The 13,456-nt window shown below is 34.0% G+C and overlaps 1 protein-coding gene across 1 annotated transcript; it reads right to left on the bottom strand.

The window, feature by feature from the left end:
* Positions 1-11,877: 11,877 nt before the first annotated feature.
* On the bottom strand, positions 11,878-12,453 carry LOC129272056 (uncharacterized). The gene has a single exon (XM_054909295.2). It carries the CDS (start codon positions 12,451-12,453, stop codon positions 11,878-11,880), a length of 576 nt encoding a protein of 191 aa, XP_054765270.2.
* Between the last annotated feature and the right edge of the window lie 1,003 nt (positions 12,454-13,456).

The following is a 13,456-nucleotide window of genomic DNA, read 5'->3' on the forward strand; positions in this document are numbered from 1 at the left end:
ATTGAGACGTTATATCATATTGTGATACGTGCATTAAGAACCTTTTGTTATTATGTTTTTATTATTAATACCAGAACTATGTGTATATAACCGTAGATAACCAGAGGAAAAAAGATCTAGGAAAGTGATACAAATAAGGAGGCCTCTTCATATCTTTTCATTCTATTTCCCTTCCCCCCCTTTACGTTTGACCACCCCTCCTTTCTCCATTTCTTCTTCTTCTCTCTCTTTGACTGACGACATTTGTGATTTCGCCGACCATAAATTTGAGTGAGTTGTCCCCTATACCCTCCCCGTTAGCGACACCAATGCAAAAATCATGATGATTTCCTGAGCAAAACCAAAGAAGGAAGCAGTACTTTCATAATAACAAAATTAACCAAACAACATCTGAACAAATAACTTCCAAAGTCAAAAGACAAAAAGTGAGGATATTGGCCTGTATCATAATGCGTAACACAAAGGTAAGGGTGTAAGCGCTAATATTCAAACGGTATTATTTAATATTGTAATTTATATGTTTACCAAGTGTGAAAAACACACAACTCCTCATTTTTAAAGAAGAAAAAGAAGGAGGGGAAGAATAAAACAGGGTAGGCTTGTAGCAACTTCAGCTATAAGTTGTTCTATAACGTGTTATTATTATTACCCTTCTTCATTCTCATATACGTCGAGCGCCTGGCAATCATGGGTATAAGAAGGCAAAGGAACCCATTTTTTAATAATGTGGTGTTCAGGTAATTTTTTTTTCATTTCCATCATGCACATCACAAACAAATACAATTCAAATACATGTGATTCGACAGGGTACCCACGACCTCCCGTGCATGAGGCGGGCGCTCTACCAATAATCCACCTCGGTCGGTTCATTGACAGTTATTTGAATTCGCGGTGAACCGAGGGTGGGTACATGCCCCCTCCCACAGGTGAAATTTTTCGAATTTTGTACAAAAACGTACGTTTTTTGGTCAAAAATATCAGTCAAATAATGTTCGAGTGTGATCATAAGCCAAATTTACAAAGGGTCTGGTAATCTGGACACGTCCTTTCAGGTATTAAAGGTGTGTGGGGGGGGGGGGGGGCTTTCTCGAATAGTCGTGTTACGCGATTGCCCGACCAGACGCGATAGCCCGATTTTACGGTATCAGCCGCTTAAACAAGGGTTGTTATTGACAACCTGGGGAGCGTTTCATGAGAGTGTTTTGTCCGACAAGTCCTGTTTATCCGACAGTTACCCTAGCAACAGTGCTTCTCAGCCAATCAAAATCAAGGAAAGTTGTCAGATCTGACAACTTGTCTGGACAAAATTGGTGATGAATCGCTCCCCTGTTCGCCAAATGCTTGTCAGACCGTACGTATCAACAAGTGATGCGAGCAAACTGTATTTCAAGGAGGCCTATTTTACTTCATAAAAGGTTTCCTGGAAATAAAAATGTTCAAATTGGTTTATTTTAAACGCGAGACCGGTTGGTACTTCAATGAAACAGAACCGTGTTTTCTTCACACGTGGCGTATCCCCCCCAAAAAAAAATTGAAGGGAAATAATTATATGGCATATCGCGTAAAATTTGTGATAAAAAAAATTGCGAGCGTGCGAAGCGAGTAAGCGAAAATGTCGACATTTTTTATTGCAAATATTAAATTTTGTCATAGATTTTGAACTCATATTCAGAAAACAACATACTCTCCCTTCTGTCTTTCTTTTTCTTTTCTTTTCTCTTTTTTCTTTCTTGTCCGTGGTTTTTTTTGTGGGGGGGGGGGGCAAGCCCGCCCCCCCCCCCCCCATCTGTACGCCACTGCGCTTCACGAATGGAATTCTAGCAATAATCTGTCGCTAAAATTAATTGCGAGAGCGGAAATCAACAAGAGACTGTTTCTATCTAATTTTGCCTTTAAAAATACATTACGTCTGCCTCGAGTTTGCAGAAAAAACCTAATTATTATTTTGAGCAATGGTGACGTCAGATTCCGTGTCAGAGTACGAGTGTCAATGAAAAGCCGTGTTGCCTTTTCATATTCTGGAAGATATAAATTACAATATTCAACCAATCCTCTAAAAACTTGGTTAACTATTTTCAACGCAATGTATTGATCGAAGAAATATATATAGGTGCGAGTGCAAGGGTTGGCAGGAAGATCCACCATAAAAATCATTTAACTCATAATACCCGACAAGGAAGTTTATGAATTATAGTTTCGGGATTGAGCTTATTCTCTACAGAGAATTTCCGAGGATGTTTGATGAACTAAGAGACACCGACGGAATCTTTCACTGACAAGCTTTCATGCCTGCTTCACGACTAGGTTTGTTTTAGGAAATGGCATTTTTACTTTATTGGAGAAAGTCCCTTTCTGGGCTCATAATGCTAATCTGCATGGCTACTACAAGTATTGGTAAGCAAATTGTTACACAGTTATCAACACTAAATTTGTTCGTACATTTCTCTTTGTACGTACAAAGGTAGTGTTACAAAGGTGATTTCACATTCTGACAATGCAAATCAGTATAATTACAAAGCATCCTGACAGTAAAAAAAAAGAAACACAGCAAATAATGAGAGTAGTGAAAGAAAGACATTGAGAACCCCTGAAAAGCAGGACTTTCCTTTGTGTTAAGTAAATGACTGATAACATGTAATATCTTAATACTAAAATCACAATATTATTAGATACTAGATCTAAAACAAATAAGAACTAAAACTAAACAACAACTGCAGCAAAATACAATCAATTGATCAGGTGGCCTTCAATCTAACTCCACATAATGATAGAATACGAAGCTGTTCAGCGGAAATGTTTAAACAAAATTGTGCAGTATATTATGTGCATATTTCTACAATTTCTACAATAAACCTTAATCAAAGTAAATGATATGGCAAGGAGTCTTTGTAGGGAGTGCAGTTCGATTAAAAAAAAAGGTATATTGTTACCTTTTCCCGTCTTTAGTATACAATTCTGAAATAAAGTGAACAGTGAACAAATTAGTAATAAAATCGTATATATATATATATATATATATATATATATATATATATATACTAATTTGTTCACTGTTCACTTTATTACTATACTACATGAAGCTCCTATATGTACATGTAGTTGAGCACTTTTCAGTAACTGTAGTTTCGTATAGTCATTATATATATATGTATATATATACTAATATATATATATATATATATATATATATATCCTCTTTTCAAATTGTTTTACTCACTCATGCTTGAATGAGAAATATGCTATGTTATACCATCTGAAAAAGAGGAATTAAAGCTTTACAATTATAGGTCATTTTGTTTATTGTATTTGTGATTATTGGATTGCTCCGGGCTCAAAATAATTACATTTAAATAAATAGAGTATTTCACAGAGCAAAATGCTGAAATTTTTTATCAAAATTGGATAACAAATAACGAAGTCATTGAATTCTAAAATTTAGCAATATATTGTGAAAACAGTTATGTGCACGTCATCATGAATATTCATTAGATGGACTGATGATGTCACATCCCCACTTTCCCTTTTCTTGTGTTATTACATGAAATCACAATTGTTTAATTTTTTCATACATTATTATGTGAATGATATGTCTCTTTTGTAATCAAATAAGTTTCAGCAATGAATATCTAATGTATTTAATCAGTTGTTATTCCAATATTTTGGATTTTGAAGGAAAAAATTGAATAAACCTAATTTCATATAATAAAACCTAAAAGAAAAAGTGGGGATATGACATCATCGGTTTTCTTATTGAATATTCATGAAGAAATGCCTAGAACTGTTTCACCGGAATAATGCAAATCTTTAAAATGCCATAACTTTATTATTCCTTGTCCAATTTTGATCAAATTTTCAGTGTTTTGTTAATCTGATTTTTCTTTATCTTTTTGACCCTGCTATTGACCATTGACCAGTCTTTAAAAACTATCCCCTTTTTTGATAATCGGTGTTCTTGAAACCCTTAACGAGTGCACGCCCTGGCCCTGCTTCCCCTGTTGAAAAATTCCTAGCTGAACCATCGCTTTGGGGACAAGTTTGATCTATTAAATGCAAACACAAAAGGATAACCTTTAACATCCAGGCGGAACATCTTTAGCCATTATCAGCATAATAATAGATGGTGAAATAGAGGGAAATTTCACTTTTTTGTTTTTCTTGGCAAAAATTGAATCGAAAGCTTATCGAAGGATGTGAAAAGGAGAAAGTGGAGGGGGTCTATTGTCAATTTTCTGGCATGGTATTGATACATAGGAAATAATGTTTAAGTGATAATGTAATTTCATTTTTCTCATAAAAATTATGCCAAGTCAACTTCAAAAGCAACTGAATTTTAGTAAATCAAATAGGCATACGGAGAAAATCTCATTGAAATCGGATATAAGATAGGTAAAAAAATTGTGGAATTTAAAGTTTGTTTATTTTAGCAAAACACATATCCGCAACCTCAGAACTGCAGGTGGAAACTAGATATCCAAAAATGGATTTCAAAAAAGGGGTTAAAACAAAATCAATTAGAAAGAAAAAGGGTAAGAATTTAGTACCCTCATGGATTAAATCGATTTCTGCATTTCATTGATATCAATTGTACATATTTGTAAACATATCAGTATTCATATTCCACAAATCATTAAAGTACATTCCATAATAAATAATTTCAGTTGACCACAAAATACATCAACTACACAAAATATGTAGATGTTTATGGTACAAGAAAAATTAAAAGGTGGAGGCGTCTATATATTTTGGCATTCATTATTTTCCCCGTCACCCACAATTAAAAATCAAATAAATTTATATTATAAAACTTAATCATATAAAAACATCTTTTTATCGTGTGAGTTAAGGAAGACCCCCCTTATTGCTAGTTGTCTTGTGAATAATTTACTAATAGGAAAGTATCGCATTTCATATAAAAGCGTACTTTATCCTGTTATGTCATGTATTCATTATGTATGTTATGCGCAGTATTTTTTCTAGCTTGAATTAACGAACAAGAGAAATATTCAAATACAGTGTAAAAAGCACCACGTGCAACAGAAGAGCCTTTCAAATTGAAAACTGCAATTCTATGAAACTTAAAATGATAATTTTCACTTCCTGCTTTATGAAAACGGTATATGACAATACAATTTATTTTGAAGAATTGATGTGAAATTAAAATTAAAATATTGCGTTTTTAAGAAAATTACGATTTTATCACTTAATTCTAAAAATGGAATAGCAATCAAAGACACAGCCCTATATCATTTTTATGTAAGGATTCGATCAGTTTAAACCCAGATACTAATATTAGTATATCAGCATTGGAAATTGATTTTGAAGAAATGTTCCTTTTTTTATATTTACATTTACATTATTAATGAAAATGGGTCTTCACATACACCACCTTAACAAACAATAGAGAGGGAATGACCGACTTCTTTAAGGCCTACATCAGAACAGATGAATAAGCTCCCACATCAAAGATCGTGATATTCTTGATATGGAAGCGTCGTGGTGTAGTGGTTCTCACTCTCGACTCCTCATCAAAGGGTCGTGTGTTCGAATCCACACTTTGCAACTGTCCACCCAGGTGTTAAATGGGTCCCCGTATGATGCCGAGCAATTGAATCTCGGAACTCTTGTTGGAATGCTCCGCAGGGAGTGGAGAAAGTGCATACGTTGTTTGCGGGCATGCCATAATCCGATGACCGGGGTAATAATTTATTTGTTAAGCGCTTAGAAACGTCGTCGTTCCGATGTATTAAGCGCTATACATAAAAGCGGATTATTATTATTCCATGTTAACTTTTCTTCAATGATGGGAAACGTGCGAGGATGAGGGTGTGGGGGGTGTGAGATGCACGCGCACCCGTGTGTGTGAGTGTTGGGGGGGGGGGGGGGGGTGAGTGCTATGTGAGGGATCTTCATGAATATGCATGATTGGGTGTAGTAAAAGGAGTACAGGGGTAACGTGTAATGCGTGTGTGTGTGTGGGGGGGGGGGGGGTTAAAAGCGCACGCGCGTGCGGGTGTGGGGGATGTTTCTGTGTGTGATAAACAGACCAATGTGATCCTTCTCTTCCATCTCTTAGCTGTTTCCATTATGACTTATATAGAAAAATAGGGACCTCAATACCTCTCAAAATTTGTAAATTGAGTTGATATAAAATCAAAACAAACTAATATGAATAATTCTCTCTTATTTTTTATGATCTCTGAATACTGTTTCGTTCCAGTTGACAGAAGTACGCAAGTTTCATATTCTTTTCAAAAATAATTTCATAACATTAAGAGAACAATTTATTCAGATAAAATATACATATACACTCACATATTGGATAATCATACACGCACACCCCAAACGGAAAAGAACAAGACGTATTCCTGATTTACATAGTGATCATGATTTCCTCAAACACACTTCATAATACAGTACAGTCATATCGGTCATTATTTAAATTGGAAGTTCATCCTAAAGAAAAGTTTATTGAAAAAATAGCAGAAAAATGATTAGAATATTGGTTAAGGTTTGAGGAAAATCTATCAAAGATTAAGAAACTTAATAGAATTCCTTTTTTTTTTATTTGTGGCGTCATGTTCAAGCATCTGCCCCATTTGTTATGTAATATAAAATGCATAAATTTCATTTTTTAAATGGGTCGTGATGAATTTTTTAATATTTTCTTTTTAGGAACGTGTGTGAAATGATTTGTCTATTGATATACTGAAGATACAGTAAAAATCATTTTCGATTTTCTGAGAAATCAAAAGTTTATTGATTTTTTCCATATGATATGTAGGAAAGCTGCTCGCATATGACTTAATTAATCACATAATTGAAATTCTAATAACCTTATTACTCTTTCATGGATTTTCTTGAAACCTTCGCCAATTTTTTTGTATTATTTTCTGCTATCTTCAAAAAATACATTTTGTCAGAGTGAACTTCCCCTTTAAAACACAAACCGGATAGGAGGAAGCCCCAGCACAGGGAACCAATAACTAAGACAATATAAAACAATAAACAACTGCATGTTGTAAAGAGCATCATACGTCAATACACCCCGACAAAAAGTACATCTGTATAAGAAGAGAAAAATCAAACAAGCATGCGAATTTAATTAAAATCGTTAGAATCTTAATAGTTAACTCAAAACAGTTATCTGCCCAAAATTGTGGTATGCGAATGAGATTTAATTTTGGGACAAACTTGGCATACATGATTCAATGACTTTTGAATGCCAAGCTAGGCCCGTATTCCTTGAAGGCCTGCTATTCAAATTCAAAACTGTTGCAATATACTTTTAAAAAGCCCAAGAATTATGAAAATGAAAATGAAACCTATAATGAATGATGTTTTGCTGTCAGATATTGATTAGTTAGTGTATGGCAAACCTATTATTTTTGGCCGTGATGAAAATACCAATCTTACGAGGAGAAAGAGAGTACACATCCCCCAAACTTTGTGCAATTTCTTGGTCGACATTGGTCCACCAGCCGATCTTAGTGAAATTAAAGCAGGAAATATTGGGCGCAAACGAATACATGAATACCAGGCAAACAAACTTGAATTTTACTTCAAGTACTTTGAAACAATCACGCACATATTTATTTTTATTTATTTATTGATATATTCATATTCCACAATCATCAAAGTACATTTATAATAAATCATTTTAACACTGAAAAAAATGCATAACACATGCAGGATTGAAACGTAGCAATGAAATGAAAAAAGTGGAGGGGCCTACTAAAAAGCAAAGCTTGTAAAATGTAGACCCCCTATCAACATTTTATACAAGGGTAATATGATATAAGTAGAGTAAAATAATCAGCAAAATTCTATAAAATTATATATAAACACTGTAACACAAATGTATTTACACTATATACAAAATTAAATATTGACTTTAAAATAATCAATACTACCGTGGGTAAGTATGAGGTTCACAAAATATTTGATTGAATCAATAAGAATTCAGAATAAATTTTTTGATGAGTAATTTAAATCGGTTTAGATTAGCTGCCTCTTTTATTACTCTGTCCAGAGAATTCCAGAGTTTTGGTCCTGTGAAAAATACAGTTTTGCTAGAAAATACTGTTCTACTTTTGGGTAAGTGATAGTCATTTGAATGTCTCGTATTATATGAATGTAAAGTATTGTTTCTCATAAATTTCTTTTGTAGGACATTAGGTACACTATTTCTATCTAGCTGATACATGAATTGGAATAGTTGCAAGCGGTACAGGTCATTGACTTTAAGGATACGTTTATGACGAAACGATTCATCTGTATGAGCTCTAAAGGACATATTGCATATTATTCTCAGTACTTTTTTCTGAAGTAGCAAGACTTTATTGAGTCTCGTTTGAGAGGCATTACCCCATGCCAGAATTCCATAATTAAGATATGGTAGAATTAATGCACAATACAACATGGATAGCGCCTGTGCTGGAAGAGCGTTTTTAAGCTTATTGATGACTCCAATATTTCTTGCCACAGTTTTGCAAATATTGTTGATATGAGCATTCCACGTAAGCTTGTGATCAATAGTAAGACCTAAGAAAATTTGTTGTTTGCACTTCTTTGATTTCAGTATTAAACTAAAAAGTATTTGATGCGGTAGATGTTTCAATGAATGACTAAAAAGCATATAATTAGTTTTTTGCAGATTCAATGACAGTTTGTTGGCTTTAATCCAGTTTGTTACTTTTTTAAATTCTGCATTCATAGTGCTCACAAGTACATGTGGATCATGATGTGTAAAGAAAATATTGGAATCATCAGCAAAGAGAATTAAATGAGAGAACATGAGATGAATTTTTCATATCATTAACATAAAGTACAAATAGCAAAGGGCCAAGAATACTACCTTGTGGAATTCCACAGGAAACTGGCCTTGTTGGAGATTCTGATTCATTTACTGTAACAAATTGAATTCTATCAGTAAGATAACTCCTAAACCATTGTAAAGCTGTCCCTCTGATACCGTAATTTGATAGCTTACATAATAGTATTTCATGATCTATTGTATCAAACGCTTTTGAGAAGTCGAGGAATAACCCTACGGTGTGATCAGAATCGTCAAAAGAAGTAGATATTTTATTTATTAATGTCAATATAGCATGAGTTGTGTTATGTTTTTCTCTAAAACCGAATTGATTATCACATATAATACTATATTTCTTAAGGAAAGCAACTGTCCTTTTATAAATTATCCTTTCAAGAATTTTTGAGAACGAAGTTAACAAAGATATTGGGCGGTAATTACTAGTAATTAATTGGTCTCCCTTCTTGAAAATGGGTATAACTTTAGCTATTTTCATCTTCTTTGGGACCTGGCCAAGCTGCAACGATAAATTAAATATATGAAGCAGAGGATCAGCAAGAGAATGTATAATGTTTTTCACAACTCTATTTGTAATGCCATCATAACCGGGAGTCTTTTCTGCTTTCAAATTAAATACAATCTCAAGTAATTCTTCTCTATGAACTGGAGTAAGAAATATTGAACTTTCATTTTGTTTATCCAAAAAGTCCTTAAACGAATTTTCTACAGGCATAATATTTCCAGCTAACTTTGGTCCAATTTGAGAGAAATATGTATTAAATTCATTTGCTATAGAATGAGTATCTTCAACCATATTTCCATCTACACATAATTTATGAACAGCACTAGATTTGTTAATTTTGTTTAGGGCACCATTTATTGTTTTCCATGTATTTTTAAGGTCGTTTTTATATGATTTTAATTTTTATGAATAAAACCTCTTTTTTGCTATTCGGAGAGTAGTTGTTAAGGTATTTTTATAAGACGTGTATCTATTCCTTGAAATATCATTTGGATTTGATATATAAGAAACATACAGATTATTTTTCCGATTTATAGACCTTAATATCAATTTTGAAACCCATGGGAGCTTTTGAACACGTTTATAATCGTAATTTCGATATTTCTTTAAAGGAACACAAGAATCTAAGCAGTCATTGAAAGATTTCAAAAATATGTCAAATGAGTCATCGACATTCACATTCGAGTTATAAACGTCAGACCAATCAACAGAGCGTAAATCTTCTTGAAGGCGTTCAATATTTTTATCACTAAAGTTGCGACAGATCCTATATTTCTTTTCCATTTTTGCGAGTGATTGCATTGTTTGGATATGGGTAAAAATAAGAAAATGATCGGATATGTCTGTCGTTACAATGCCAGCTTTCGGAAGAGGATGAGAGTTACAGAATATATTATCTATAAGCGTAGCAGAATCATTTGGCGGGCCGTATCTGGGTTTTAAAAAAGAAAACCACATGACTAAAAAGTTCAATATCTGCTCTTTAATTTGATACCTCAATTACAGAAAATGGTCAAGAAATAACAAAGTTCTGGTTATTTGAAATAAGGCTTGAATTTCAATAATTTCATAAAATGAAGAGGTTTTACAGGCTAGCGTTCAAACTCTCTCGACATTCCGTTTTGTTGACGATCAGCCATGCATTAAGTCTTTTGTTACCGTGCGATAGCTTCTGTGGGAAGCCAGTGAAAACACGTTTATTTAATGAAATTATGGAAATACAAGCATTGTTTCGAGGGATCATAACTTTTTTACTTCTTGACCATTTTCTGTGATTAAGGTATCAAATAAAAGAGCAGATATTGAACTTTTCAGTCATGTGATTTTCTCTTTGAAATTCAGATACCCCCGCCAAATGAGTTTTTGGTATCCTTTCTTCAAATTGTTTTTGCTCACTCATGCGTGAATGAGGAATTATCTAAGTAATATCAGATGAAAGAGGAGATTCTAAGCTTTACATTGGTAGGTCATTTGTCTATTTTATTTATGATTAAGTTATGATAAATCATCGCTAAATCTCGGTTTCGTTTTTTCTGGGACGCACTGTACAAGAAGTTTGAGGAGGTCTGTAGATGACACCTATTAGAGTTTTCTTATCTTTTTGAATTTTTACTTCTACAAATAAGGATTCGATGACTTCATTCATATATTCAAATTCATGTCTAATTGCATAATCAAATGAAGACGGAATATATAATGCTAGTCCACCTCCAATTTTATTTTTCCTATTGTTTATAACAATATCATAATTCGGGAGGGCGCATAAGGAATTCGGGGTTTCCGTGAACCAAGTTTCAGTAAAAGCAATAATTGGGGGATTGGCAAACTGTGTATTTTCTAATAATAATCGTAATTTCTCGAAGTTTTGGTTAGCACTTCTTATATTCAAATGCAAAATAAAAACATCATCTTCTCCAATCAATTTAGCATAGTCTTTGAATGAATTTTCTGTATAATATGGAGAAGAGGAAAGATTGTATGCTTTATCATGAATATCGAATTCAACTTGAAGTTCATCAAAATTATTTGTAAGAATATCAGTAGAAAATCTATCAAATGGAGTATGATGATTTGAGATAATATTGCTTTTATCTTGATGATTTAGTAATAAGAAATCATCATTATTCAGATGATAAAAGGGGAAATCACGCATATTATCCACCATTATGAAATATAATATATTGCCATTTTAAAACAAAATCTTTGTAAGCTAAGCATATAAAGCATTTTTTAGATTTGATACCATCATGACCCAAAATTCGAGTTCGGAAAATACTACAGTTGTAATAGTTAACAAAATAAAGATTATCTAATACAATTATTAACGGGCGATGAAGAATATTTGCACACAAAAATAAGTAAAATGACCTCCATAAAATGTCTGGTATTGAAACATTATTGAAAGGGCAGTGAAGGAATGCAAAATATACCACGGAAAATAACACAGATATTGAACAATGCGAACAATTTTGGGACGAGAATTTCATAATAAATGAAAATACTGGAAAATCGAATAACATGGAATGGATGAAGGATAGTCCTACTACAGTTTGGAAAAGTCCTCTCTGGAATGAATGATGATGGGTTGACACTTCTCATCCTTCCTTACATAGATTCGGCCATTCTGGGTCCACAAGAACTTGTATCCGGCATCTCGGCGGGCCTTGTTGAGATCTTTCATTAGCTCCTTAGTGGAAGCGATCAAGTTTTCATTGAGGTAGATCTTGCCATCGCTGTTGTATCCAAGATCCTTTGTGTTGAGGGTCTTCAGCTTTCTTCTTCCATCATACATGATGTTCCGAGCACGTCTTGTGGTGAATCGCACGATGATTGGACGGGCTCTGTTATCAGCTTGGCGCTTGGAACCCAGCCGATGAACCACATCGAAGTCGGATGCTGCAAGCTCTGGGCTGATGTGTTTTGCAATATTGAGTATGATCCTTTCAGGAACCTCTCCCGGTCCTTCTGGTACACCTGCCACCTCCAAGTTGACTCTCCTGTGGTACTGGTCAAGATCGTTAAGCTGGAAGGTCAACTCACTGAACCTCTTCTGAAGACAGATGTTCTGCTCCCTCAGTTCTCTGTTCTCCTTTTCAATCTTCTCGGCCTTCAACTTCATTTCCTCAAATTATGACATTTAAGAGAATGACACTTGTACAAGCTTGATTTATATCCGACATTACAGGTTAAAGATGGGCACGCATAGTTACATGTAATGGCATGGCAACCGGACAAGTTGCTAAGGTGGCAGGAAACCGACTTTAATAAAGGAAGGAAACTGGCCGGGTTAAGAAGTGTTTGATCGACTTTTCAATAATCTTCTTTAGACAAACAATCACCATTTATGGCATCATTTGTCATGTTTATAGCTGATAGGAATGGGACGAAAGATAGATATGAAAATATATTTTTCCGATAGTACTGATCCATTGTCTATTATAACTTGGTTTCAGGTTAATATGTTGTTACTAGTAAGGCCTGTATAAGGTAAATAAATTGTAAGCCCTAATATGAAAGCAATATGGTTATTTCTAAATAAATGTTTGGCAAAAAAAAACCTCTAATTGAAATAATGAAGATGATGATCCACAGCATTTATATTGCGCCAATATTACTGTTCAAAAGCATTCATAGGCGCAGGTTCATCCAATAAGTTTATTACTACACATTTGCTGAAATAAGTGGGGTTTGAGGCACAATTGAATAGTTCTACGCTGTCAATTTCACGAAGCGAAAAAAGGGAGGTTTCAAAGGCATGAAGCAATAGATGAAAAGGCACGGTCTCCATACCCCTTTAATTGCGTGATGGGTACATGAAGAGCGACACCAGTAACAGGGGAGCGCATGTCAGGACGCAGACGGCGTTGTTCTATATAATATTTAATATTAGGGATGATAGGGATGGGAGTTAAAGTTTTCCTTTTCAGTTTTAAATTTGTGACGTCATATTCCAGCATTGTGTCCCCTGTGATAAAAAAAGTATGTAAATTGTTATTTTCAAATAGTTTTTTTTTTCGCTTCGTAAAAAAGGTGAACAAATCTTGTGTCTAAACTATATTGAATGCAGGGAAATATCCCTGGTTTATTTTGCGAGGATTTTTACATTATACGTGTGTGACATC

Source organism: Lytechinus pictus, chromosome 11, assembly GCF_037042905.1.
Source record: "Lytechinus pictus isolate F3 Inbred chromosome 11, Lp3.0, whole genome shotgun sequence".
Taxonomy (NCBI): Eukaryota; Metazoa; Echinodermata; class Echinoidea; order Temnopleuroida; family Toxopneustidae; genus Lytechinus; species Lytechinus pictus.

Coding starts and splice junctions, on each gene's coding strand:
- LOC129272056 (XM_054909295.2), bottom strand. CDS start 12,453: ATGAAGTTGAAGGCCGAGAAGATTGAAAAGGAGAACAGAGAACTGAGG.